This window comes from Centruroides sculpturatus, unplaced genomic scaffold, assembly GCF_000671375.1.
Source record: "Centruroides sculpturatus isolate CEXI.00-Female unplaced genomic scaffold, Cexi_2.0 scaffold755, whole genome shotgun sequence".
In the NCBI taxonomy this organism is placed as follows: Eukaryota; Metazoa; Arthropoda; class Arachnida; order Scorpiones; family Buthidae; genus Centruroides; species Centruroides sculpturatus.
This window is the reverse complement of record NW_019384882.1, coordinates 316,528-342,359: the sequence shown is the minus strand read 5'-3', so window position 1 is coordinate 342,359 and position 25,832 is coordinate 316,528. Positions and strand designations below refer to the sequence as shown.

The following is a 25,832-nucleotide window of genomic DNA, read 5'->3' as shown; positions in this document are numbered from 1 at the left end:
TTTCTGGTATAATATCCGGGCATTTCATAAATTAACGAGCTTACAAGACCTTAAATCTTAAATTAACAATTAAATCATCGAATTAATTGATTGTTTAATTGCCAATTTAACGCATAACCTTATTAAATTATAATTAACTGTCGTTTAATATATATTATATGCGCGTCGCGCATATAATATATATTAAACTGCGACGCGACGCGCATATAATATATACTTAACTTCTCATTATACTTCTCAGAATATTTATCATAATTTTAAAAAATTAATTTTAAATTTAATTATAATANTAATGCGTAATATGTGTGAACTCACTATAATAATAAATTTTTAAATATTTTTCTTTAATTTATATTTAATAAATTTTAATTTAAAACACATGGCGCCATCTGTCGATCGAATTTGAAAATACTTTTATCTATTCATCTTATCGGGTGTGTTATTTTCATATAATGAATAGCCTGGGTTATCAGATGATAGGTGATGAAAATTGTCGTCACGAGTATTGAATGGCAAGTAACAAAATATTTTTCATATGCATGAATTGATAATGAATATCATCAATATCAAAGTAAAATATTGAGCAATCGATTAACAAAATCTCCAAGAAAAAAAATTAAAATGGAGTAACGTGACTCAATGTGGATGGTTCATGGTGTAATTTCTTCTTAATGGACTGCACAATAGATGATCCACTTGGTGATGGGTTGCTTTAGGGAATAGTCTCTTTAATGGGTGTCTTCTTTAGTGGTATCCTTAAATTAAATAAGATTCCTATAGTAATACCTTATTGGGTGGTGCTTTTAGTGGTGCTTTAGTGGATGATTTCGTTTTTAGTGGTGCTTTAGTGGATGATTTCGTTTTTAGTGATGCTTTAATTAATAATGGATAGTCGCTTCTTTTAATGGTGCTGTAGTTGAAGACTTTCATTAGGGGATAATTCCTTCTTTTAGTGGTTCTTTAGTGTCTAGCATCTCTTTTGGTGATGCTTTGCTCTTTTTTTTTGTGAAAATTTAATAAGTAATCCTTCCTTTTACTTGTGCTTTAATGGAGTTTTTCCTTTCTGTGGTATTCTAGTGGATAACCCCCTTAATAATACAGTACTTTAGTACATGGGTATCTGAGAGGGCACATAGTCTTCATAGTGAATATCCCCTTTAATGGATGGTAATGAGTACCCTTAAAGTTTTCCTTAATAGATATGTATGTCTTCATTTTTTATTATGTTCATGCAAGAGCATAAATACACTACTGGCCAAGTAAAATGCAACACCTGCAATATCTAGAGGCTTGCATGGTGTTGCATTTCTCTTGGCCAGCAGTATATATAAACATCCACTCTATCGTATCTAACCGTACGTTTCTGTTTTGCTGACAAACGTATTTCTTCACACTAAATAACAATTAAATGCATACACAAAACATAAATATGCATCTAAAACATTTATATATTTATATAAAATTAAATATATGGTAGTTTATTAATTACAAGGGACCATAAATATAGAAAAATTAGTAAATATTTCTTTTTTTTTCTAAGCTAACGAAATTAGAAATGTGGGTCATGTGACCGTAGGGGTGAAGTCTAAATACCAAGATAGATATCAGTTGCAGTGGCGAAATAAATGTGGACAACAGCATGACCGCTGAGATCACCGGTTCTAAAAAGTGGTTTGTGGTTTTTGGGTGTTTCTTTGTTAATTTTACACTGGCGGGTATTCAGAGATCCGCGGGTGTCTTATATGTGGCTCTCATGGCACAATTTGGCACCAACAGAGAACAGGCAGCTTGGCCGGGAGGAGTATACAGCATCCTAGTTTCTCTTGTTGGTAAGTAAATAATTAGACTATATTTATATGAGATCCTTCGCTAATTATTTTTTTGGACATTTCAGGACCCGTGGCCAGTTTGTCCATACATTATTGGTCTTTGCGTTACGTTGTCTTTCTGAGCACGGTTCTTTCGTCGGTGGGTATTATTTTTTGTTACTTTGCCTATAACATCACTTACGTCACATTCTTTTATGGGGCTATGCCGGGTAAGTATGCTCGAAACATTAATAAATAAAATACTAGCGCTTAATTTACATTGTGTTTCGTAGGTATCGGAAACGGGATCATCATCACGTTAACACACGTGGTGATTAATCGTCACTTTCATAAGAGAAGAGCGACTGCCGCTGGATTAGCATACGCGGGCTCTTGTATTGGGTCTTTCATCTTTCCACCCATTACCGAATATTTTCTGGAGCATTATGGACTCCGTGGTACTTTTCTACTGTTGGGTGGTATTGCGCTTCATTCTATACCCGGTTCATTGTTTTACTATCCCAGCGAGAGCGAAACTTTGCACGAATCCCTGGATTCTTCGCCGTGCAAACGAAAAAAAGACACTATTATATGTATCAAAGGTGATGTGGCATTGGTACAATTGAAGAAGACCAAAGTGCATAATGGTTTCTCCAGCAAGTACCTAAAATCTCTTACCGATATACTTATAAATCCTATGTTCATTATCATTTGTACGAGTTTTTCTATTTATTTTCTGGCTTCGGCCACGTATTTGATGATCGTTGTGGATTTAGCTCTCGACAAATCCATGGACGAGAATCAAGCTGTGTTCCTTATATCGGGTTATTCATCCGGAGACTTATCTGGAAGATTAATATCTGGTTGGATCGCCGATTTGAAGTGTACAAAGAGAAAGTACATCGTGCAGATAACAATGACCTTAATGGCCATCGTAGCGGCCATATTACCTTCTATAAACACTTATTGGTGGATGATGACCTTGTCCATCTGTTTGGGATTCGCTTCGGGATGTACTCTGATCAATTTTTCTGCATTGATGACCGAATATTTGGGTATTCGGAAACTTCCTCTAGCTATCGGTATGGCTACTTTAATATTTGGTCTGTTGGCGTGTGTTCGACCCAGTTTAATAGGTGAGTACGTTTTAATTTTTTTAAAATAACGTAAGATAAAATGAGGATTAATTTGTCCTCATTCCAACTAATTGATATTTTGAGGAAGACATACCTCATCATTGATCAGATTCACTATAATTTTATGACAATAAGAGACATCATAACTGAGTATATTGGAAATGTGAATGGGTATCAATTTGCTATAAGGAAATGCACTTTGCGGGCGATCTGCTGAGGGTATGCATCTCGGGACTCTATGGTAAACTGACCCCTATTTAGGAGTTACTAACCTGAAGAAAATCTGGAAAACTCCATTGACGAGGCGTGAACTCACGACAAACTATCAGTGTTCTGTGGTTTTATCCACTCGGCACCTGCTGGGCTCGAGTGGGGATCGGTTGTCATATTCATAGAAGTTGCAGTGAATTCTCAATATGTTCAGGAAATTAAGTAAATCACGGTGTGATTATATAATTAATTTTTATATCTGTTCGAAAGGTTACAATAAAGCAACATCCTTTTATACATTTGCTCTTGTGCAATTCATCCGTGATTTTAAGTCTCGTTCTACAAAAAAAGGTTCCGTATTTTTAGCTCTCTTTTAACTTTTATAATTATATATCATACTTAGTAGTTTCTAATGATCACTATTTTTAATGTATAATTATATGTAATTTGCTGTAAATTCACTGATCCAAGTGTGAATAAATGAAAAAAAAATTACAGAACGTGGAATGCACTACTCTCTATAACGGGATATTATTGAAGATTAGAGAACTGCACTTCACCTTTTATAATTTACTGTTGTGTGTGAATATTTTATATACTTTATCGTTCAGTGATAAGGTCCTTCCTCGATTCACAAGTGATATTATTGTTTGAGATTAAATAAAAATAGTAAAGTGTCACTCAGAGCAAATATCGATAAAGAAGATAAGGATAGAAAGTAAAAGTTCAATACACAGTTTTCATAAGAGGAACTCATAAGATAAATTGTCTTGTTGATGTTATACTTGAAAAGATCACTTAAAATAATTGCTTGAAGTACTCCCAATCGTTAACTAAGAAACAATTTCACGTAGAGATAACACAAGAAGCCATGTTCTTAGTTTCCTTAGAGACAATACAAGAAGCCATGTTCTTGGTTCCTTTGGAGACAGTTCAGGAAGCCAAAACATGGCTTCATGTATCCAGAGAAAAATGAGAACCACCTCTTGTTACTTTTCATAAAATACCATTAACAGAATTTAACTATAATTTTCAGGTTTCTTCAGGGATAGAAGTGGAACTTATGACAATCTTCTCTACATGTTCTCTGCCATATTAATATTTGCATCAACGCTCTGGCTGTTCGAATCTTTCTTCAAGAAACACAAACAGAAGAATTCTCAAGCGGTTTAACTTTTGTAAATAATACGACATAAGAAAAAAAACCTTGTATATTTGTGTAGCAATAAACAAAATCTATAACTAACAATCGATGATAACCTTTCCACTAGAAAAATACTTCAACAGCTTATAGTGTAATGTTTGGTGATAATATTACAGTTCTGATTATTTTTAATATAAACAAATGTATAAAAATAGATAAGGACTTTAATTCTAATTTATGTAAGTCCCTATTTTTATAATTTAATTGTTAACATCATTTTTTTTTTTAGAATTAAGTTTAATCAGAATGTATGGAGGAGATGAATTAAAGCTAGCTGTTGGCTTATGGAAAATATACTTATAAATTTAAATTATCTCGAGGTTATCCCCAAAAAAAAATTAATTATAAATTAGTCCAAAATTCAAGGCTACACTTTTATCTATTACGAAAATAAATTTTTGATGTCCTACCGATCCTCAATACTGATATATATTGAGACAAAGTTACACGTTGGATATTTGTAAAATGATAACTAATCATTTTTCATTCACAATCTTGCCAAAATAATTACGAAATTTTAATTAATTAATGCCTTTGTATTAATTTTCTATGTATAAATTAACTAATAAGGGATATACAGTAAATTGCATAAGAGTTCAAAAAAAAAAAGCTGGCATTTGGCCCAAACAGTTGAAAGGTTGGAAGAAATAAGGAATTAAAACAATATTTTCAATAAATCCAGAAAAAAAGTCCCTTCAAAATAGTATTTTAAGTCGTTTTAAAACGTTTCTTAATGTAAAAATATACTCAAACTAATGAATAAATTAAAGGCATAAAAAATCATGTCTTTGCTATTTATTAAGGGAAATCAGTGCAAAGGTCAAGACACTCAAATAACCTAGTTAGACATATTCCACTGAAATTATGAGGCAATAGATCTTTTATAACTCTTCTCTAGAATACAAATTTCTAATTTATGAATTTTTGTATGTCAGATCCTTTTGATAAGAGTTCTAACATGTGGAACATTATATTTTCTTCAAATTATGAATGTAAACTCTCTCCACTGGTTACTTGTTTCAACACAATTTCCAGTTATCTAGAGTATTTTCTGTACTTAAATCTATGGTTTAGAGGTATGATACAAAGAGATCCAATTGTAAAAATATGGAATTTGGATTTTGACATGATTTAATTGCCTTCTGCTTTGGGAGTAGATCATGAGTAACATGAGAGGGCAAAGAAAAGAGTGTCTTCGAATTTTGTTTTTCCTAATTTGTTCACAATTCTAATTTGGTATGGAATTTTTATTCTATTAGCCATAAAAATTTAAGTAATTTAACCCATAAGCAGCTGCTTATCCTCTAAACTAGTAGTTTTTTGCCTATCCTTGGTGTGTCGCCAAAAATTGTGCTTGCCACAATTTTTGGCGACACACCAAGGAGCCTGTGATGCTTCAAAGATACTTTTACGTGTATGAAAAAAAGTTAGGTTAAAGATGTATATTTTTTCTATTAAAAAGAAGAGAAACAACTAGCATTTTTAATTATTCTATAAATTTTATATCACTCTTATGGCACACTCCACAATGTATCCAGGGCTGACCTCCCGTGAAAAATTCCTGAAATGCCCAACTCAAATGCAAATCCAATCTCCCAGAACGGAAGGGTGGGAGGCAGACCGAATTTACCAATCTGGCCATCTAGAGCAGTGGTGCCAATCTGGCCATCTAGAGCAGTGGTGCCAATCTTTTCAATTGGCACCACTGTGGGCTGGATTTGTGTGTGCTGCAAGACAGATTTAGCACAGTCATTATAGTTTGGGTATCACTGGCAGAGAATTATATTGATAAATACTTCATGTTACTTAAAATGAAAATATGTATATTAAATTCTAAAATGTTTTAATGCTTTTTTAACATTGAAAATATTTATAAAAGTTAACAATTTTTATTTGTTGCTTAAATATAATTTGGAAAATTCTTGTTTGTTGCAAAAATCTAAGAAAATTCTTTAAATTCTGTTACTGACATAAGCATTTCCTCTTCTATATTATGTATTCTTTTTTATTTTTTGGTTCATTTAAGAGAATTTGACATTAGAAAAGATAAAAATATTTTGCAAGAGTATTTTTCTCTACAAACATCTTTTATCTTATCTATCAATTGATTGGATAATGTAAGACAATGAACTTTGAACTATAAGGTCAGTTTCAAATCTACCTATTACAGATGGAAAATAGCCTGATTTGCAATATAATCAGCAGCATGAATTAAGAAATGAAACAACACATTGATCAAAATTATTCATAGAAACCAAATTTGAACTCTGATGTCTTAAGACAGTAAACTTACGCTAATCGTTCAGCCCAATGGATAACGTTTTTCTGACCGACTGTGCTCGTATTTATTGCTTATTTTTATATATTTATCATCATCATTCTCATGAAAATTGATGAAAATAGCTAAGTAGAAACAATGCTGTTTAAAAAGCATAATTTTAGCAAATTAACTGTTAATAAATGTAGAGAGTAAATTGATTTTGCATACCTGGAAGTGCCCTTTTATTGCAGAAAGAAATTTATCTAATTTTCATTTTGAAATTTACTTACATATTACTTTTTCCAATGAAAGTAATATTACATCTTGTAGATTGTGACATAAAAATTACTGTTTTAAAGTTCAAATAAGAAAATATTCATTTTTATATGAATATATTATTTGTGTAGAAATAACTAAATAAATTTTAAATGAAAGTACTTGAAAAACTTCAAACAGAAACTGAGTAGAGTTCTTGACAGCAGTTTATTAGGAAATATATTTTTTAAGTTATACGTTAATTGTCTTCTTCACTGGAACTATTGCTTTCTTCTTCCAATTCTGGCATGGGGAACCTTAAGATGGCTGCTATACCCGTTAACAGACCCAACTCTAAAAAAAAAGGAAAAAAATTTTTTAATTATAAATTTATTAATATTTGATGAATGTATTAGATATAACGTTTAAAGGCAAGTTACAACAGTATATTGGTAACTTAAAGACTACACTTTTTTCTCAAAATTTCAACCGCATCATTTGTACAACAAACTCAAATCATAATATTTTAATTCAAGTTTATCAAAAAAATGGCTAGCATCAAATCATTCTCTTAGTGACCAATCAAATTTAAAAACAATATACTTCTCAGATATAAAATTTCATAATAAAAGATTCTTGACATTAATTTCAGAAATCATGATTTGTTTTGCTTTATTAGTTGTTATGAAGCTTTCTGTGCATGTGTGCTAAATATACACACTTACAAAATCAGTAAGGCAATATACAACCTTATCGAGATCCTTCTAAAATAACTGGTATGTGACCTTTCCATTACAAAAGCTACCCTAACTTTTTTTTTTTGGTTTATATCATAATAATCTATATTCTGATATTATCAGAATGAAAATTCTTCAGTTGTCTAAGTTTCAATATACTTACATAGGTAAACTATATAGAAATAAAAACACCGGAGTTGATAAATTACCTAACTGAAGGACTCCAATATGAAGGACTTTGCAAAGTCCTTCGTATTGGAGAAGAAGAACGCCAGTTACAGGCAGTGAAGTTAGGTAATTTATACTTACATAGGAGTACATTGATGTGATATACTTTTAATAAACATTCTTTAAATGTTAATAGAGAAGATACTTTTACTCCTGAATGTCTCCAATAACTCTCTAATCAGAGCTCAAGATTCATTTGCCAAATCTTAAATTTGTTACTACAATCTTTCTATGAAATATCACCCAGTCAGAAAAAATTTACTGGCAGTTAAGACCAAGCATAATCCAGGCATTTCCACAGATAGTAAGAGATATCATATAATTATTGCATCCATACCATCTTGAAAAACATAAAGCTGTGTGGCAGACAACAACAGTCTTTAGTTAAAGATAATCATACTTTAAATTTTAGAATATTGTTTATATTCTTGAATTTTACACAAAGAGAACATCAGGATATCCAGAAACTGAGCCTAACAGTGCCTGATAATAAAATTTACTGAATATTTACTAAATAAATATTTACTGAAAGTACTAGCCATCATTTAACATCTGTGTGTTTTGTGAAATAATTCTAACAGACTTAAAAGAATTAACATCTAAAGAGAATAGTTTCTTTGTCATCTTTATTGATTAACTAGATATGGTGTCATTCTACTTATTGTAATCACTGTATGTAATGCTGTAAAAAATTTATAAAATATTGACATTGCACATAGAACAACACTCACGTTCTCCGGAAACATGAAGACTAGAGAATAACTTGACATCTCCACCATTATCTTTAACACTATCCACCAAAGTAACATATTGTTTTCTTTTTGCAACATCTTGGCATCTAAGATATATATATATAATTAAAATATATTAACAGTATGATTTTTATTTTATATAAATTATATTTCAGTAAGGTGAGTAATAAAAAAACAGCACAAAAAATGATAACGCTATACCACAAGAAAGTTAATTGCACCTCATACCAAATAATGATCTAATGTCATAAATATTTCCATTTAGTAATTTTTAACATCTAAAATGTACATGAAAGTTATAAATTATAACTAAAAACAAAAAGAAAAAACAAACCCAGCAACAAGTTGCTGAATATTTTTTAAATTTGGGATGCCATTTTAGAAAAATTTTATAAAACAAAATCTTCATCATTTCAAAGGAGCTTAAAACTCATATGAATAAAATATTTAATAAGTCTCCAATATCATAATGATGGCATTCAAAAGAGAGCCAAAAACATTTGCTTTGAGTGATTAAAGTAGATTTTCTGATTATTTAACAACAGTTATAGTTTGGATGACATATAATGAGCCATGTCAAATGAAAGAAACTTGTGTTTGAAACAAGAAGCATTACGAATTCTTCTGATTACAAAATAAAAAAATACAGTTTTATTGATCTCACATTGAAAGAAGACCATGCACAACTGAAGATAAATTCTTTTGATTAAACAATGTTAGTCTATATAACAGGTTGCTACATGCCAAAACATCTGTTGAAGTAAAGAATATGAAAAGCAATATCAGGAATATAAAGGATAGTAACTAATTAAAAACTGTGGAAGATAGTATAATCTCATTTGAGTTTTAGTTAACACAGACATGTTTATAGTAGCTATTTACCCAACATTTTTGGTTAATGATTCCTCAATACTGAATTATAAAGAATTTAATTTTCTAATGATCTTCAATTCAACAAAAATTGTATTAACATAGTAAACAACCACCCAATATATTACCAAGTGATCAGCTGAATTATCTATTGGACAATATTAAGACCACTAACTAATTAGATAACCAATCAAACATTACATTAACACTTTATTCATATGAGAATAGAATTTTTACTGAGTGTCAAATTGCTTTAATTAAATAGAATCATACCTGAATAAATTATCAGAAATGAGCAAAGTCTCAATAGCTTGGCCTTCATTTGCCTTCTGAACATGATTAAAACCATAGAAAGCACGATTCGGTTCATTTTGAAGCATTGTGTAAAATGATTCCAAAGCTTTAACTTCACCAGCTGCCTTAGTGTCTGCCAGTTTCACAGCAACAGCTGGGTCTGCCAAGATTTCTGTAAGAATTAGCCATTAAATATTAATTAGTAGTTCAAAGCTAAAAAATTGATTTTATTAAACAATATTAATTATTATCATTGTTGTTATCACAAAGTTTAAAGGAATATTTTTGATTTTCTATTATATTTTATCATCAATATCTCAATGATTATTATTTAAATGTTTTGTATAGTTTAGTTTTCTACTTTCATTATAGTTAAAAATACTTAAGCTTACCTTTCAAAGAATGCTTGAAACCTGAAGATGAATGCATTAGAACAAATTTACTTTTATTCTCTAGTAATACTTTTTGATCAAGTTTGACAGCTTGAGCAAACATATACTCATAAAATTGATCCTGAAATAAATTTTCATTTAGAAAATTTGACAAAACTTATCTAAATATCAATGTAATTATAATTTTTATTGTAAGTAGCAGTATTTTTTAAAAATTATTTATAAAGATGAAATTAACAAAATTATGAAATAATCACACAGAAATGTTGTGATAATGCTATAGCTGTTTACTTTAAATCTTTCAGTTCAAACACTATTAAAAGGACCTTCTTAAACAAATTCTTTCATAAAACCTTAAAATTACATTAGCCAAATGTTGGCTAATGTAATCAAAAATAAGAAAATACTACTAAAAATTAATGAAAGAAATCTGTGCTGCTTAATTTTTCAATATTCCTGCATCAAGGAAACAAATAAATCAATCATAATTAATTAGGAAAGCCCATTTTTATGGTTTTATAAAGAGATTTGTTATTAACACACATTACTTTTTGAGGAACTGATTTAAGATACACATGATCCTTGACATTTGGCCCATTTTGAACTGACAGAAAAATTTCAAGCTATCATGCACAAACAAAGCTTATTTATCTGTTTAGTTGCAATAAAAGCAGTCATATATGAAAATTAAGTTTTATTGTCTGCTTTCTGTTTAATTTACTGTTTTATGTATTATAAAGTACAACCTTCCTACTTCAATAACAGATTTTATAGTTTTTTTTCCCCCTCTTTCTGGGAATGGAATGCTTATTATAATGTGTAACTATTGTTCAACTTTCATATGAGGTTTTTTAGGAACATATTATGTCTGAAATGGCTGTGATTGTCTACATCTCCTTTGCAACTAACACTCCAAATAAAAAGCATATAAAAACACAACACAAATAATAGCAATATCAATTTTAACTCAAAATAATCTTTACTTTAAAATACCAAATGTATTTTTTAACCTATCCCATGTTGAAATTTTTCTCCGACGTCTGTCACTTCATGTTGAATTTTTGTCGGCATTAAGCCTAACAAAAACTACATGTTTTAGAAAAAATCATGGCTATTGTATCATCCAAAATTATTTTTTTATTTCGCACAAACAAAATAGACATATTAAAAAATGTAAGAACAAAATTATATTTTGGAAGTTAGTTTTAATATAAAAATTATGATGAGTAACAACATCTAGTGTCAAAAATGTTCCGATGCAGAAACAAAATAGCTTGAGTCCACCGATCAAGGTCATTATGTTTCGACCCAAGATATTTCGGGAATACCATGGGACAGGTTGAATGTATACATAATGATTTTCATGTGTGTAATTTGTTTTTTCATGTGTGTAATTTGTTTTTATTTACAATTATACATTATATTGTGAACATAATTCTTCTTTGTTGAATAAAATTGGATTCTGCATGAACATGAATGTTTGTGATAATGGAATATTTTTAATTTTAATTTTACCTGTCCAACAGCCAGTTAATTTAGAGATCCAAATACTTAAAGATAGAACAAACTAAAGTTTTTGTTTTAATTTCATTTAACTATTTTGACTCTGAAATCTAGCCAACTACAGTCCATTTCAAAATAATAAACACACGCAACTTTTTTCAATAACAAAAACATTAATAATAGTAATGTATTTATTATATTAGTATGTTGTTTACAACAATCAATCAATTTAAACATTTTCTGAAATTTTGGCCTTCTCTTTTGTAATCTGACAATTACAAAAGAGTTATCACAGATTTTCAATTTTTGATTATTTCAAAAGTATAAACACAGGTGCATAAAAAATTATTTGTGATGTCTCAATATTTTGTAGAGCCACTATTTGATTTAATTAATTCAAATATTGTATCAGGCATACATTTTACTAGTTTTTGAAGTTATTTAATATTTTTCCAATAATTAATGATAGCTAATTTCAGTTCATTTACAGTGTTGTATTGTCTGTTTTGGCCATAAACAAGATGACTTGTAATGCCCTAAATTTTCTCTATTTTCATATCAGGGCTTCATAATGGCTAATCAATTACATTAATTTTTTTTCAGCAAACCAATTTTTAGTTGACTTTAACGTATGAATGGCAGCATTATCCTATTGGAATTGCCAGTTTTCTTGCCATTTCAGTTGATACTTTTCAGAATTCATTCTACCTTCTATAGATACAATGTCTGTTTTACCCTCATCCAAATCTTGCCCACACCATCACAGAGCCCTCACCTTGCTGTCTGCCCATTCTGACTACTTCGGTCTTCCTCAAATCATGCCAGTAGTGACTATAACTGTCAGGTCCATCCAAATTCCATTTTTTTTTTCATCTCAAAAGACTATTTGTTTCCACTCCTCTTTCCATGTCCTCTTGTCCAAATTTGGCCCACTTTAAAATAGCTGTTTTGTGTAATTGTGTTCATTTTGGTTTGGTAGTCATTTTTGTAAACGTGGCATTTCTATGATTATACATATATCTCCATACAATTGCTGGTGAAACTGCAGTTGGCAACGTTGATGCTGATTCTCTGACAAACAACTTGTTGACTGTCAGTAACAAAAAACCTTTCTTTCATTTCTACGTGTAAGAAGTTTAGGCCTTCTACATTGCTTATTTCTGCCATAATTTTCACCCTGAATTAACAGATTTCTCACAGCACATGTAGGTCAATTTACAGCTGCCACAATTTATCTTAAGAGATTGTCCTGCTCCTTTTAGTTGGTAAATTTCACATATTTCCAACTCTGTTATTGTTTTTCCACAAAGTATTGTTTTAAATCACAAAAAACTGTTTAAAATTGTCATCATGTTTGTAAATAATGAATAATACTACCTTCTGGTGACAACTAATTAAACCAATAATTAATAAAAAAATAATAATCATACTAATTTTATGCACCTGTGTTTATACTTTTGAAACAATCAAAAATTGAAAATTTGTGATAATGTTTTTTGTAACTGTCAAATAGCTCTAAAAAATTTCAAAAAATGTTTAAATTGATGTTGTAAACAACACACTAATATAATAAATACATTACTATTGTTAATGTTTTTGTTATTGAAAAAAATTGGGTGTGTTTATAATTTTGAAACAGACTGTATATTCAACTAAAGTCTGCTACTTTAGTTAGCCAAAGCTGGCCAAATAGTATGCCAGCAGAGTTCCTACTAAATTTTTAATTTTGATATTTTTACAAGTTTTTTGTTTTTGAGTTTATTTTTATTTAAATACAGTGTCAAGTGTCATTCATTTCCAAGACAAACTTACATATGACAGCTGTGACCTCCTAAAATGATTTTTAGGGGATAAAATTTGCAAGTCAAATGAAAAATGTTTACTAAATACAACATTGAAAGGTCAGTTACTGTAAAATCATGTCTTGAATATAACTAATAAAATATTTTTCATGTACAATAGTTTAATCATTGACTTCAATAGAATATCGATGACATGTAAACAGTTGATTTTAAATTCTTTCTGCCAACTTCTAAAATGCTCACTAATATTCCATTTATTGTTCAATTTCCACAAACTTGACCCAAATACCAAGATCAAGTTTGTGGAAGCTGAACAAATTTTCTTGCAACATTATAGAGATAACAAGCAAAACTTGCAGCCCGGCATTGTGACAATGTTATAATGCCAGGCTACAAGTTTTAATCATATTTGTAATTTATTCAATTTAAAATATATGTTCTCTATCTCAAATTTGTACTGACTTGCCCCTGTACATCATACTTTTCCTGATAACAGAGTCATACCAGTCATCTATGTAACTCCAATCAGAGAAAAATTTTTTAATTGGATTCATGTGACTTCTGATCTAGACTGAAGTTCATATATAGTTAATCAGGGGCCTTCTGCCCCTAATCTTTCCATATCTGGTCTTGACTTTCATCTATCTAATACCATTCTTGAGATTAAGGAAAGACAGACAAACAGATGGATGATAGTGGATTTTATAGGTAAACAATTTTTTTCAAATTGCAATCAATTATTAATTTGTTTTATATTATTTTAAATCATGACTTTTTATAGCTTACTCTTAACTATTCTTCATTAAATTTTATATTGTCTATAGTTATTTAATCTATTTAACTCTATAAAAATTATATTGTTTGTGGACAATTGCCATAAACTGCAATGAGAATGTGAAGTATGTTGTGAAGCAACATTAAATACTACATAAAATAGATATGACTGACAACTTTGGAACAAAAAAAACAAGCCTAAGGAAGAGCCCAGAAAGGGCTATGAAAATGTTCACAAATATTAATCATATGCACTCCAGTTAATTGGTTAATGTGAGTCACTCCTTTTTTTATATATTCATCCCAGTGTGTTGTTGTGCAGTTAAGTATTAAATATTAGAACTGAACAGCAAAATCTAGTCAAGAACAGAGCTATTGATTGTTTTTTCTTGCAAATACTGGCTCTTATTTAATATATAAAATAATAATCTACTTTTTGCTTTATTCCTTCACACTAATGAGGGGACGGCATAATGTTGGGGTCAACGATTTTGATCAAACTCAGTGAGGTTATAGTTTTGTATAAAAAAAAAAAAAAACATTGATACCACTGAGATTTTGAAACACGAACCTCAGGATTATGAAATCCCAAGCCACCAGCCACTACAAATGGCAGAAATTCTGTAGGTTTTAAGTAATTTGCAATTTTCAACCTCAATTTTCTCCTTTAGTTTTGAGTATTGCACCTTCTGAAACATGTCAATTGTTGAAGATGCACTATAACCTCACTGAGTTTGATCAAAATTGCTGACTCCAACATCATGCCATCCTCTCATAACATTAATTTATAAATAATTTAAATATTTTTGTTAAACTGAAATGATAATTAGGCATAAAAGCTAATTTACTTAAAGAGAAAAATTATACATTAAAGTACAAATGTATCTACCTTAAAATTTAGAACTACTCCGAAACTAAATCATCATCTATAAATAAAAAATAAACAGTTTAAACTGACCTTTACAAAACCTGGACTTGCAAGCAGCACACATTTTACAACTGAAAACAGAAAAAACAATAATAATTTTATCATTTATAATTGTTTAAAAAATACAGTTACTAATGTTTTCTAAATAACTTAAATAGTAAGGTAACACTTACTATCAAAATTAACATGTCTTAAAATTCCTTGCATCACAGATTCAAAAAATTTTTGCAAACCCTTTAAAAGAAGGTTAATATTCAATAACAGTAACAAGAAAAAAGTTATAATTATTAAATAAATTAAAATTTTTTATACTTATTAAATCACACAATTTGACATAATTAGAACTTTTCATACAGGAAAGGATCTGAAAGAAAATGGTGAAATCAAGCACATGAAATTGTCATTTTGCAGAATAAATTTTGGGTCTAGACAATACTTTTATAGGACTGGCTCTGAGTAAAGTCGAAGGAATGTGAAAAACTTGTTAAATATTAATTATTGAACGAGTAATATCGAGCTGTCATTTGCTGAGTATTAAAAGTAGGTTATAAAACTCTTTATAAACATTTTACCTGGAAGGGTGCCAAAGAATGTTTATAAAGAATTATCTAAAATTTTAATAAAATACAAAATAATATTAAAATATAATTAAAATAAATAATTTATTACTTATATAAACTACTGCCTAGATTAAAAATTAATGTTTATGTGAAAATTTAAAACTGGTGGTATAAAATAATGTAAAATTATTTTTAAAAATGTTAAACAATAAACTTACTTTCTTATTAATTATTATTAAAACTGGGAATTCCCAATCTGAACCTAGCTACATTAGCATTAGGAGTAAAAGGAAAGTTGGAAAGTTTATTTAAAATAAGAAAAATTTTTTTATAATTCTCTTAATATTTTTTTAAATGGGATGAGACAGCCTTAGCCATATTGGCAAACAATAATTGAGTAGAAACTGAATATTGGTGAAATAAATGGATTGTAATACTGCTTTTGAAAAAACAGTTTTGCAAAAGCATCAAAGAATTCTGCAATTAGCTACAGATTTAATAATCTTATCAATATGTCCTTTTATTTTATAACCATACTTTTAATGCTGAGCATATGACAACTCTATGTTACGCTTTCAATAATTAGCATCCAACAAATTTTTTACATTCCTTTTGACTTTACTCAGAGCCAGTCCTTTAAAAGTGTTGTCAGCAGCCAAAGAGAGGTCTAGACTCAAAATTCATTCTGCAAAATGACAGTTCCTTATGCTTGATTTTGCTATTTTCTTTCAGATATTTTCATGTATGATAAGTCCTAATTTTATCAAATTGTATGGTTTAAGAAGTACAAATTGATAGTAAAAGAAAGAAACGTCAAACACAAACTATTATAGAAAAACTATTTCTCCAAATTCCTCAAACACTCTAGCAGAGATGGAGAATTAGCAGAAGGCAAATCTGGCCTTCTAGTAAACAAATTACTTGTAATCTCTGTCACTAAAGAATTTTCTAATTGCAGGTAAATTCACTTTAAATAAACACATTAAAAAAAACACTAAATACACTGTATATACAAATAACTTCTTTCATATGTATTATGTTGTTTCATTAATAATTAAATCAATTAAAAATATATAATACATTTACCTTATCATGTTGTGCACATTGTCCTTTTCTTTTTCTTGGAATGTTAACATCAATTTTTGCTCGTATCAGAGTCATGCTCGAAGTGACGAGACAGATGTGAGCTAGACCTTCGTGCATGATAACTGCAGCAAGATCGGCATGTTGTGCAGGATCACATGCCATATCTGATTAAAAAAAAAACAGGCAGAATTTACAATTCTTCAAACTTTTAATGCCTCATTAGTAAAAGTTTCAAAATGAATTCTAGTTTCAAAATTATTTACATAAGAAATTTTTTAATCAGAGAATACAATGAATAAACATTTTTAGATAAGAACGCATTAAGTAAATACAGGAAATCCTTGTTAATTTGAACTCAGATAGTTCAAAATCCCATTAGTTTGTACTTTGTCCTAACTGGAGATATGAAGATTTACATGTAAAGAAATTTGGTTAGTTCGAAATATGCTAATTCGTAATTTGAAGTGAAAATTCTGTCCGAACTGTGATATGCATATGTTAATTCATTTATTTACATTAAAGTGCCTCCATGCTATGAGAACAATAGACCAAGAATAACACTAATTGGGTCAAGTATGACTTTGCTTTTATAGCAACACATTTTAGGGTGTAACCTTACATATGGATTACTCCTTTTTTCTCTTATTTCATAAAACATGGCTGGGTTTTGGGATTGTGAGATTGGGCTACAAGCAGCAGATTGAGGTATTTGTAGGACTCTAGGCTGCTACTTTTGGGTGACTTACTACTTTTTGGGCCACATTAACAATAATTTTGGTTACATTTTGTGAAATTCTGTTTTACTTTTTACAAAACCTATCTGGTGATCCGTGAGGTTCTCACCAGATATTATTATTGTGTTGGGTTTAGTGGGTTATACTCAGTTGACACTGGTTGCTGTATACTTTGCTGGACCAGTCAAGACATAGCAACCAAAACAAGACAAAAATTAAATAAGTGTCAGTGTATGTGTCTGTATTCAGGAATTTCTTAACAATATGACATGTATTCAATATAGTGGCTTTCTGTAGTGTGATGTGTGTTTCTATTCAACTGTAATGTTTCCAGGCTTTTGTGTAGTGTGTGTGGTATGACATCTGTAGAGGAGAGAATGACAGGTACTGTAAATAAGCACCCTATTCATCCTCCACTGATGCCTTATTTCTTGGATGAATTCTGTGTGCTTGCTGATTTTTTCAGTACATGTGTTTTGTACATTGTGAGTGTTTGGAATGGCTATGTCTATAATATATGTGATTTTATTGTGTTTGTCAATGAGTGTGATGTCTGGTCTGTTGTGATAAATTGTTTTATCTGTGATTATGGCTCTGTTGTAGTAATATTTTGTGCATGTTATTTTCCAATCCTCTCTGTGGAATGTATTTGTATGGTTTGTGGATGTCTAATAATTTGTGTTTCTTTGTATTATATTTGCTACTTGATTATGTCTATGTAAATAATCTGTCTGTGCCAAGAGCTTGCAACCAGAAGTGATGTGTTGTATAGTTTCTAGCATAATGTATCATTTGTGAGTGTCGTATCTTTGAGTATGTGTTTTCTGTAATTTTTTATTATTTATGACCTGATTCTATATGGCAATCATAAACCCTTCTGTCTCCCCAAACAAGCATTCCCAAGCTAACCGGCTGTTTGATGAAGTTTTGTCAACAAATCCTAGGCCAGGTCATAGGGATGTCTGCCATGGAGTGCCTTTCGAGCACACAATTGCTTAATGGTGTCTATTCTTTTATATATTGTGTCCTGTCCATATGTTGTGAGTGTAAGTTTAACATATTTGATGTTGAAATTTTTCTCTGTTATGTGTCGTGCCATATTGAATTTTTGTCAATGTTAAGCCTAACAAAAATTACACATTTTTGAGAAAAATAATCATGGCTATTGTATCATCTGAAATTATTTTTTTTGGATAAACAAAATAAATATATTAATAAATGTAAAATCAAAAAAATTATATTCAAGAAGTTAGTTTCAATATAAAGATTATAACAACTAGCAACATCTAGTTTCAAAAACATTCCAATGATGAAACAAGATATCTTGGGTCAACCGGTCAAAGTCAGCAGGTTGCAATCTGAGATGTTGGGAATAACACGGGACAGGATAACAGTGTGTTATTTGAGTCTGCTAGTGTTACTGCTTTATGTAACTGGGATTTTTCTTGTTTTTTGCAGAAAAACAAGAAACTCCCTCAGTATCGTTTGTAGTGAAGGCTTACTATGTCAATCAGGCCACATCCACCATTTTTATGTGGAAGGGTTAATCTTTCTATGGCAGATTTAGAATCATGATGTTTATGCTTAGTAAGTGTTATCCTTGTTTTCCTTTGGAGTTGCTCAAGATCAGTATAACTTCAAAAGAAAAAGTAAGTACTGGGACAACATATGTGTTTATTGCTTTAACTATGTTCTGAGAATAGTGTTTAACCTACTTTGGTATTCTTTAATTAACTCTTTGCTTTATTTGTGTATGTTCTGTCAGTTTGGCCTATTGGAATCCTAAATACTTGTAGAACTCACCCTCTTCAATGGATTCAATAACATCTCCAAGTGCAAAATCTCCATTCTTTGGGACTCTTTATGTGAAGTGTTTTTCATTTGTCTAGGCCAAACTCCATTTGTATGTCCTTGGTGTATGAATGTGTGATTTGTGGGAGTTGATAAAGTTGTTTTTGTGTGGATGCATAAAGTTTTATGTTGTCTACGTACATGAGATGTGACAATGTAAACTCTGTTGTTTTTTTGTCTGATATTGTAATCATGTTGCACATTGTTTAACATGTTAGATAATGGTTTCAGGGCTAAACAGAACCAGAGATGACTCAAGAAATCTTCAAAAATTCCTCACCTAATGAATATTTGATTGATTTGTATGGAAGTGTTATGAATCCTGAGATACAGTGTCGTTCTCTAGTGCTGCATAGTGTTTTGGATGAATGCAATGAGTGATGGATGTACTGTACTTTGCAGATGTGTAGAATACGTAGCAGCCAACTGTGTGGAACACTGTTGAATGCTTTTCTGTAATGCATGTGTATGTTCCTGTGTTGTTTGTGTGCTTGCCATAGAATGACTGAATCTATGAGTAACTGTTCTTTGCATCCCCGTGATTTCTAAGGCAACCTTTTTGTTGTTCCATAAGAATGTTGTGTTCTTCAATATGTTCATACATTTTGTTTGCAGTACAGAATGTCAATAATTTGTAATGTTGGAAGACATGTAATTGGTCTGTATTGTGTGGGGTCTGTGGTATTGTTGTTTTTAGGTTTCATGTAGGTGATGCCCTGAGTAAGAAATTTTGGCATTTCTTATGGATTGATGATGTGTGTTAGGTGTTTAGCTAGTTCCTGGTGCAGTGATGTAAACTTTTTGTACCAGAAATTGTGAATGTTGTCTACACCAGGCATCTTCCAGCTGTGTGTTCTGTTAACAGTATATTGGACGTTGTGTACATTTATTTCAGCACAGGACATAATTGGTATGTTGTGCAAGTTTTTTTCCTCCCCCTCAATCCAGCCTGCATCAGCATTGTATGTAACAGCACTGGACCAAAGAGAAGACCAATAAGTTGTGAGTTGTTGTTCTGTTGATGTGCCACTGTGCTGTGTATCAGTGTTTTTTTGGTACTAATTTGTCTGCAAAAGAGTTTTTCATTGTTTGAGAATAATTTATTTTGTTATTTTCATAGCAAACATGTTTTCTATCATTTAAGTCTACTTGCTTTAGCTGTGAGTTTTTGTTTTAGTGTATCAATGTATTCTGTAATGTTTGGGTTGTGATGTTCATGTTTTGTGTGTTTTTGATTTTCTTGAAATTGTTTTTGAGTTGTTTCTTTAATTTGGGTATTATGTTGTTTTTAGTGTATTGTGTCAGCCTGCCTAATTGCTGTCTAATGTCATTTATTTGTGCTTCTATCTATTCTTTGCCAGGCAGGCTTTTAATAGAATTGTGTTTTGTCTGTGATTGTATTTTCAGCACAAACTAATGTATGAATGTCTTAGAAATTAAATGGTAATAAGTGAGTGTTTACATAAGTGAGTGTTTACATAAGTAAGTATTTTTCCTACCTTAGACATGTTGATTTTTGGTATTCATGATCTTTGTGTGGGATCTGTACCTGTATATTTACTTTTCTGAAATAAAAGTGAGAGTGTATTAACTAAATGTATATCTATATTATCAGTGGTGGATGAGGAAGTGTCTGTGGTAGTTGTTTTGTGTGCTATTATCAGTGCTTATGGCTGGATTATCCTGACAGGTTACGTGATCTTCATTAATGTCAAATGTTCCTGTCTATTGATTTATTTGATCAGCAATCTGTTGTTTGTGGGATAAGGCTGTTGTGTATAATTATTATTTTTTGAGCAACAACCCTGTTCGGTGACAGTGAGATGAGGATATTGTTGTGTGAATCTATGGTATAGTTGTGTCTGTATACTGTCACATTTGTTTCAAGTCTTGTAATGTAGTAAGTATGGATGATAAACTCGTTCATTTCCATGGTCCATTTCATCTGTTGACATAGTTTTCCAGCGTTTGTGGTCTGTGGATGCATTGCCACAGAAACACCAGGGATATATGTTGGTTCCTCACTTCTTTCAAGGACATTGCATAAGCCATGCTTGGACCAGCATTGCTTTTGCCACTGGTAGCCAAGGGGTAAAAATTAGGTCTCTTAATAAGAATAAAACAGGAACTTACCTATTCTATCTAAAGCTATACTGTCCCAACAAGATTTGGCCAAAGTAAACTTTCTGTTTAGTTCCAGATCTAAAGTGTGATATGCTCCCATCTATACATGTAAAAACAAAACTTTTTGTTCATGTTTTGCAGGAAAAACAGTCATATTAAAAATCAATATTGTCTTACTTTTACATATTGATTTTCAACGATATTGCGTCCTTTAACTCTGAGAACGCATGCCTGAGTGTCAAAATCAATGTTTTCGATGGCAATAGTTAAAGTTGTCCTCACCCTGTTACTCCCAGTGCTACCCGTTGCTGATTCTGTAGTCACTTTCCTAAAAGATATAGATTTTGTTTATTAAAATCTTACAAGCACATTAAACATACTGGTATCTATGTGTAATTTATGCAAACAATGCTAAAAAAGTTAAACATGTCATTAGAAATGTATACATTATTAATAACTATGTTCATATCTAAAATAAGATATATGATAGTTAGATAGCCAAGAGGTCAAGGAGGCACCACTTACCATTCCGGAGACCTGGGATCTAATATGGATGGGTCGAAAAAGTCCCAGGAATTTTTCAGGTGGTAGTCCATTCAGATATGTTGAGCCCCATCCCTCACTACCCAGCCACCCCATTGTGGCCTTGCCAAACCCATATAAGGCTTGCTAATAAAAAGCCCTCTTAATGCCCACATGGCAGAAAGTTAAAAAATAAAATAAAAAATGGTATACAAAATTAGAGGTTTGAAAAAGTTTGAGTATTACATTGAAAGATCATCAAATAAGAGCTCACAATAATCATGTAAATTTATGGATAAAAAGAAAAAAAAAGCTCTGATGTAAAATGTAACAATATATATTATAATTAAATTCTCTGCATGTATTTAATAAAATCAATATTTAATTTCTAAACAAATTTCATAAAAATAAAACACGTTATTTAATTATGCTACAAACTTTAAACTATAATTAATTTACCAATTTTAAAAAATATTCAAATAATGCAAATTTAACTTAATACAAAGTTTCAAATAATTTAATTAAGAAACACTAATTGAATTTTGTATTCAAATATATAAATTCAAAATTAGACTATGTTGTTATTTATACATAATTAAGATAGTTTCATACCTTAATTATATATAAATAACAACATATCAACTAATGTAAAATATCACTAACAGAATAAATTACTTTTTAGAACCACAATGTTAACTAAATTAAAAAGAAATTCTTTTAAATATTTAGCAATACACACACAATTACTGTGAGATAGCATTATGAGAATATTTATTTATAGTTACATATAACTACCCTTTACTAACCTTTAAATGCTGTCTATTTTATTAACGTAATCTAACATTTTCGATCAAATTACTTGACCTTCATCAGGATCTAAAAAACAATTTTTTGATTTATGACAAATAAAATCGATTATAGAATGTTTTAACTTTAAACGCTTTCTCAGCGCTTATTGCCCAAATCCTAAAATAAATAAATAGAATCCACAGATTAATAATGTACAAATGTACGCATACACTAACACACAAAAATACAAATTAATAATAATAAAGAAATAGATGATATAACTGGCTTCTACTAATGTCTGTCCATGCTTTTTTCTTTATGCTGATAGGTTCATAATGCACCTGCTCTCCATGCTATTGTGAGGATCCGAATCCAGACTTTCAGTATATTTATATCATTACATCCTAATATCACATTGTAGCTGTAATTTCATTAAATAACTGTCAACTTTTACACCTGGGAGCTAAACATCTGTTAAGTTCTCAGGCCTAATAACGACGCTTTCTCATCACCTTTCGACCTAATATCTCAATTTCAACAGTACAACATTAAAACAGAACAACAGAGTGACGCAGTCGTCGCGCCATCCTCGAAGAGATCAGTCTCAAGTTCCGTATCTTTTTCCGTATGCGTTGTGCTTTTCACTGGACCATCGGACTTATTTAAGTGCCTATTCTCTGGATTAACATCGACCCAAAATACTTGATTGCCTAACTGGACTAACTTCGTTGTCGAGACCTACTAGCAACTCATTAAAACTCAAGGTATTTATTGCCACGTGCAACTTCTGTAAACTCTCTCTCTCGAGAACCGCAGAACTGTAACCGAAATAGAGATCCATTTTAATGTCTATTATATATATATCTAATATCAATTGTAGCAAAGATCTCTAACAGCTAGCATATTTAAAATCAATATATTTTATATCCTGTATGGCCTATAGTTACCAATTAAACAGTTGTTACATTTCATCGTCTCTGAGTAAGTCACTTCCGGCACGCTGTCTCTCCCTCCATCCCAAATCCGTTCACTCACACATGCGACCGCTCACACGCCCAAACGAAACAGTTTCTGTGTCCGCCGAGATGCAGTGGTGTCATCCTGACAGGGGCATCGAAGAAATGCTGCTCCTTCGGTCACACTATAGATACTTTATATGATTCTTTGAAGTTTATAACCTGTCCTACTAGACTGCTCTTATGAATATGCCAGGTTTCTGCATATTTAATATGTCGCCTGTCTTGCACCTTATGTATTATTTCTGCTCTTTCCCATTTCACTGATACCTCTGTTGGGTCTGCTATAACGTATGTCGCTAAAGCCATGACAGGTTGCTCCTTCTGTATGTTCCTTTTGTGCTCTTTTATTTTTTCTTTTAATGATCTCCTTGTAGCTCCAATGTGGTAGTTCTTTTTGCCGCCTCTCGTCTTGCACGGGTATTCTGTAAACTCCAGGAATAAGGTTCTGGTCTACAGGATCTTTGTCCGTACGTAGCATCTGATATACTGTTGAGTTCCTTTTAAATACTATCTTTTTGTTAAGTAGCTGCTCCTATTTCTTTGTAAATGTTGGTTAAGGGTGCCATTTATTCCAGTACTGTGTACTCTTTTACTCTTCCCCGGTCTTTACTTTCATTATTGTCTTTTCTTGTTTTATTGATTAAGGCCTTTATTTTATTCTGATTGACTCTGACCTGCCATGCTAACTTTTTGATGTGTTCTAATTCTTTATGTCTGTCCTGCATTTTGCTGCAATGAATGTTCACTCTTTTTATAAGTGCCCTGAATGCTGCCAGTTTATAACTTGCTGGGTCGTGGGAGGTCCATGGTATTAATAACAGATTATAAGTGTGCTTTCTGTACACTTTAGTAGTGCTTTCCCCTCCTCTTTCTGCTTCTATTAATATATCTAGGAAGTGTATCTTTTTATCGTTCTGTTGTTCTAGCTCGAGGTCTAGGTCAAACTTGTTAACGTTAATGTCTCTGAGAAATTGTTGAATGTCTGGTTTTTCTTTCCATACAATTACGTTGTATCAACATATCATGCATATATTAGCATATGACCTTTGTATTTCTTTAAGATGGTATTCTCTAATGTCCTTAGTATCATTTCACACATACAGGACTTTCCATTGCCACTCCTCTATGTTGAGTGTATGTTACATCATTAAAATTGAAAACTGACGAATATGTAGCTTGGTGTGTCAGTTCCAGTATCTGCTTTCTTAGTTTTGTCGTGTTTCTGATTTTGCTCAATAAGAAGTCTCTCAGATGCAAGACAGGAGATATATTAAATATGCAGAAACCTGGCATATTCATAAGAGCAGTCTAGCAGGACAGGCTATAAATTTCAAAGAATCATATAAAGTATCCGCAGCATGGAGAGCAGGTGCATTATGAATATATCAGCATAAAGAAAAAAGCATGGACAGACATTAGTAGAAGCCAGTTATATCATCTATTTCTTTATTATTATTAATTTGTATTTTTATTTTTATGTGTTAGTGTATGCATATATTTGTACATTATCAATCTGTAGATTCTATTTACAGTCAACCCCCCTATAACACAGTAGATACGTTCCAGTTTTTATGAATCCATTTTCTACGAGTCCAGCTAATCACAGCCCGGCACATATGCAGTTTACAGACTACGGCAGTTTGAAATGTTTCTTCCATAAAATTAATCGATTCTAGACTAATTTGACTCAACATTTCCAAAATACGTATAATTTTTTGAGAATAATCCATATAAACTATGCTATAAACAAAAAATTGTAGGATTACTTACCGAGCATGCACAGTTCAACTACACCATTGTTTAAGCTTGTTTTCGTCGTGGAGCTTGTCATCGAACAGCGCTTGCATGCTTCCTGATAAATAATTTTTTTTCGCAAAAAATTCGCTGAACTTTGGAGGCATCATTAATATAAATATAATTTTTAAGGACGTTAAATAATAAATGGTTTTTAGTAGGTCCGCTGCTCGTTTAAACTCAACGGTTTGTGCAATATC

At 31.0% G+C, this 25,832-nt stretch overlaps 2 protein-coding genes across 3 annotated transcripts in view; one reads left to right on the top strand and one right to left on the bottom strand.

The window, feature by feature from the left end:
* The first annotated feature begins 1,546 nt into the window (after window positions 1–1,546).
* LOC111631055 (monocarboxylate transporter 12-B-like) lies at window positions 1,547–4,384 on the top strand. The gene is made up of 4 exons (XM_023375247.1): window positions 1,547–1,829; window positions 1,895–2,038; window positions 2,102–2,944; window positions 4,191–4,384. The coding sequence occupies exons 1-4, from the start codon at window positions 1,640–1,642 to the stop codon at window positions 4,325–4,327; spliced, it is 1,314 nt and encodes a 437-aa protein (XP_023231015.1). The 5' UTR covers window positions 1,547–1,639; the 3' UTR covers window positions 4,328–4,384.
* Window positions 4,385–7,082: 2,698 nt separating this feature from the next.
* Window positions 7,083–25,832, bottom strand: part of LOC111631056 (protein pelota-like) — a 27,708-nt gene continuing 8,958 nt past the window's right edge. For both annotated transcript variants that reach the window (XM_023375249.1, XM_023375248.1), the window contains 9 exons: window positions 21,686–21,836; window positions 21,518–21,608; window positions 16,800–16,963; window positions 15,327–15,387; window positions 15,184–15,224; window positions 10,147–10,267; window positions 9,734–9,926; window positions 8,570–8,676; window positions 7,083–7,227 (listed from right to left, as the gene is read on the bottom strand). In XM_023375249.1, coding sequence (XP_023231017.1) covers window positions 7,133–7,227; window positions 8,570–8,676; window positions 9,734–9,926; window positions 10,147–10,267; window positions 15,184–15,224; window positions 15,327–15,387; window positions 16,800–16,963; window positions 21,518–21,608; window positions 21,686–21,836 — 1,024 coding nt within the window. In that variant the 3' untranslated portion in view covers window positions 7,083–7,132. The remainder of the gene's footprint in view (window positions 7,228–8,569; window positions 8,677–9,733; window positions 9,927–10,146; window positions 10,268–15,183; window positions 15,225–15,326; window positions 15,388–16,799; window positions 16,964–21,517; window positions 21,609–21,685; window positions 21,837–25,832) is intronic.

What these genes read in the sequence shown, in the direction of transcription:
- LOC111631055 (XM_023375247.1), top strand. Translation starts at nt 1,640, where the DNA reads ATGACCGCTGAGATCACCGGTTCTAAAAAGTGGTTTGTGGTTTTTGGG. An exon ending in CTTTTATGGGGCTATGCCGG is followed by an intron (nt 2,039 to 2,101) that starts GTAAGTATGCTC and finishes TGTGTTTCGTAG; the next exon opens with GTATCGGAAACGGGATCATC. An exon ending in TGTTCGACCCAGTTTAATAG is followed by an intron (nt 2,945 to 4,190) that starts GTGAGTACGTTT and finishes TATAATTTTCAG; the next exon opens with GTTTCTTCAGGGATAGAAGT.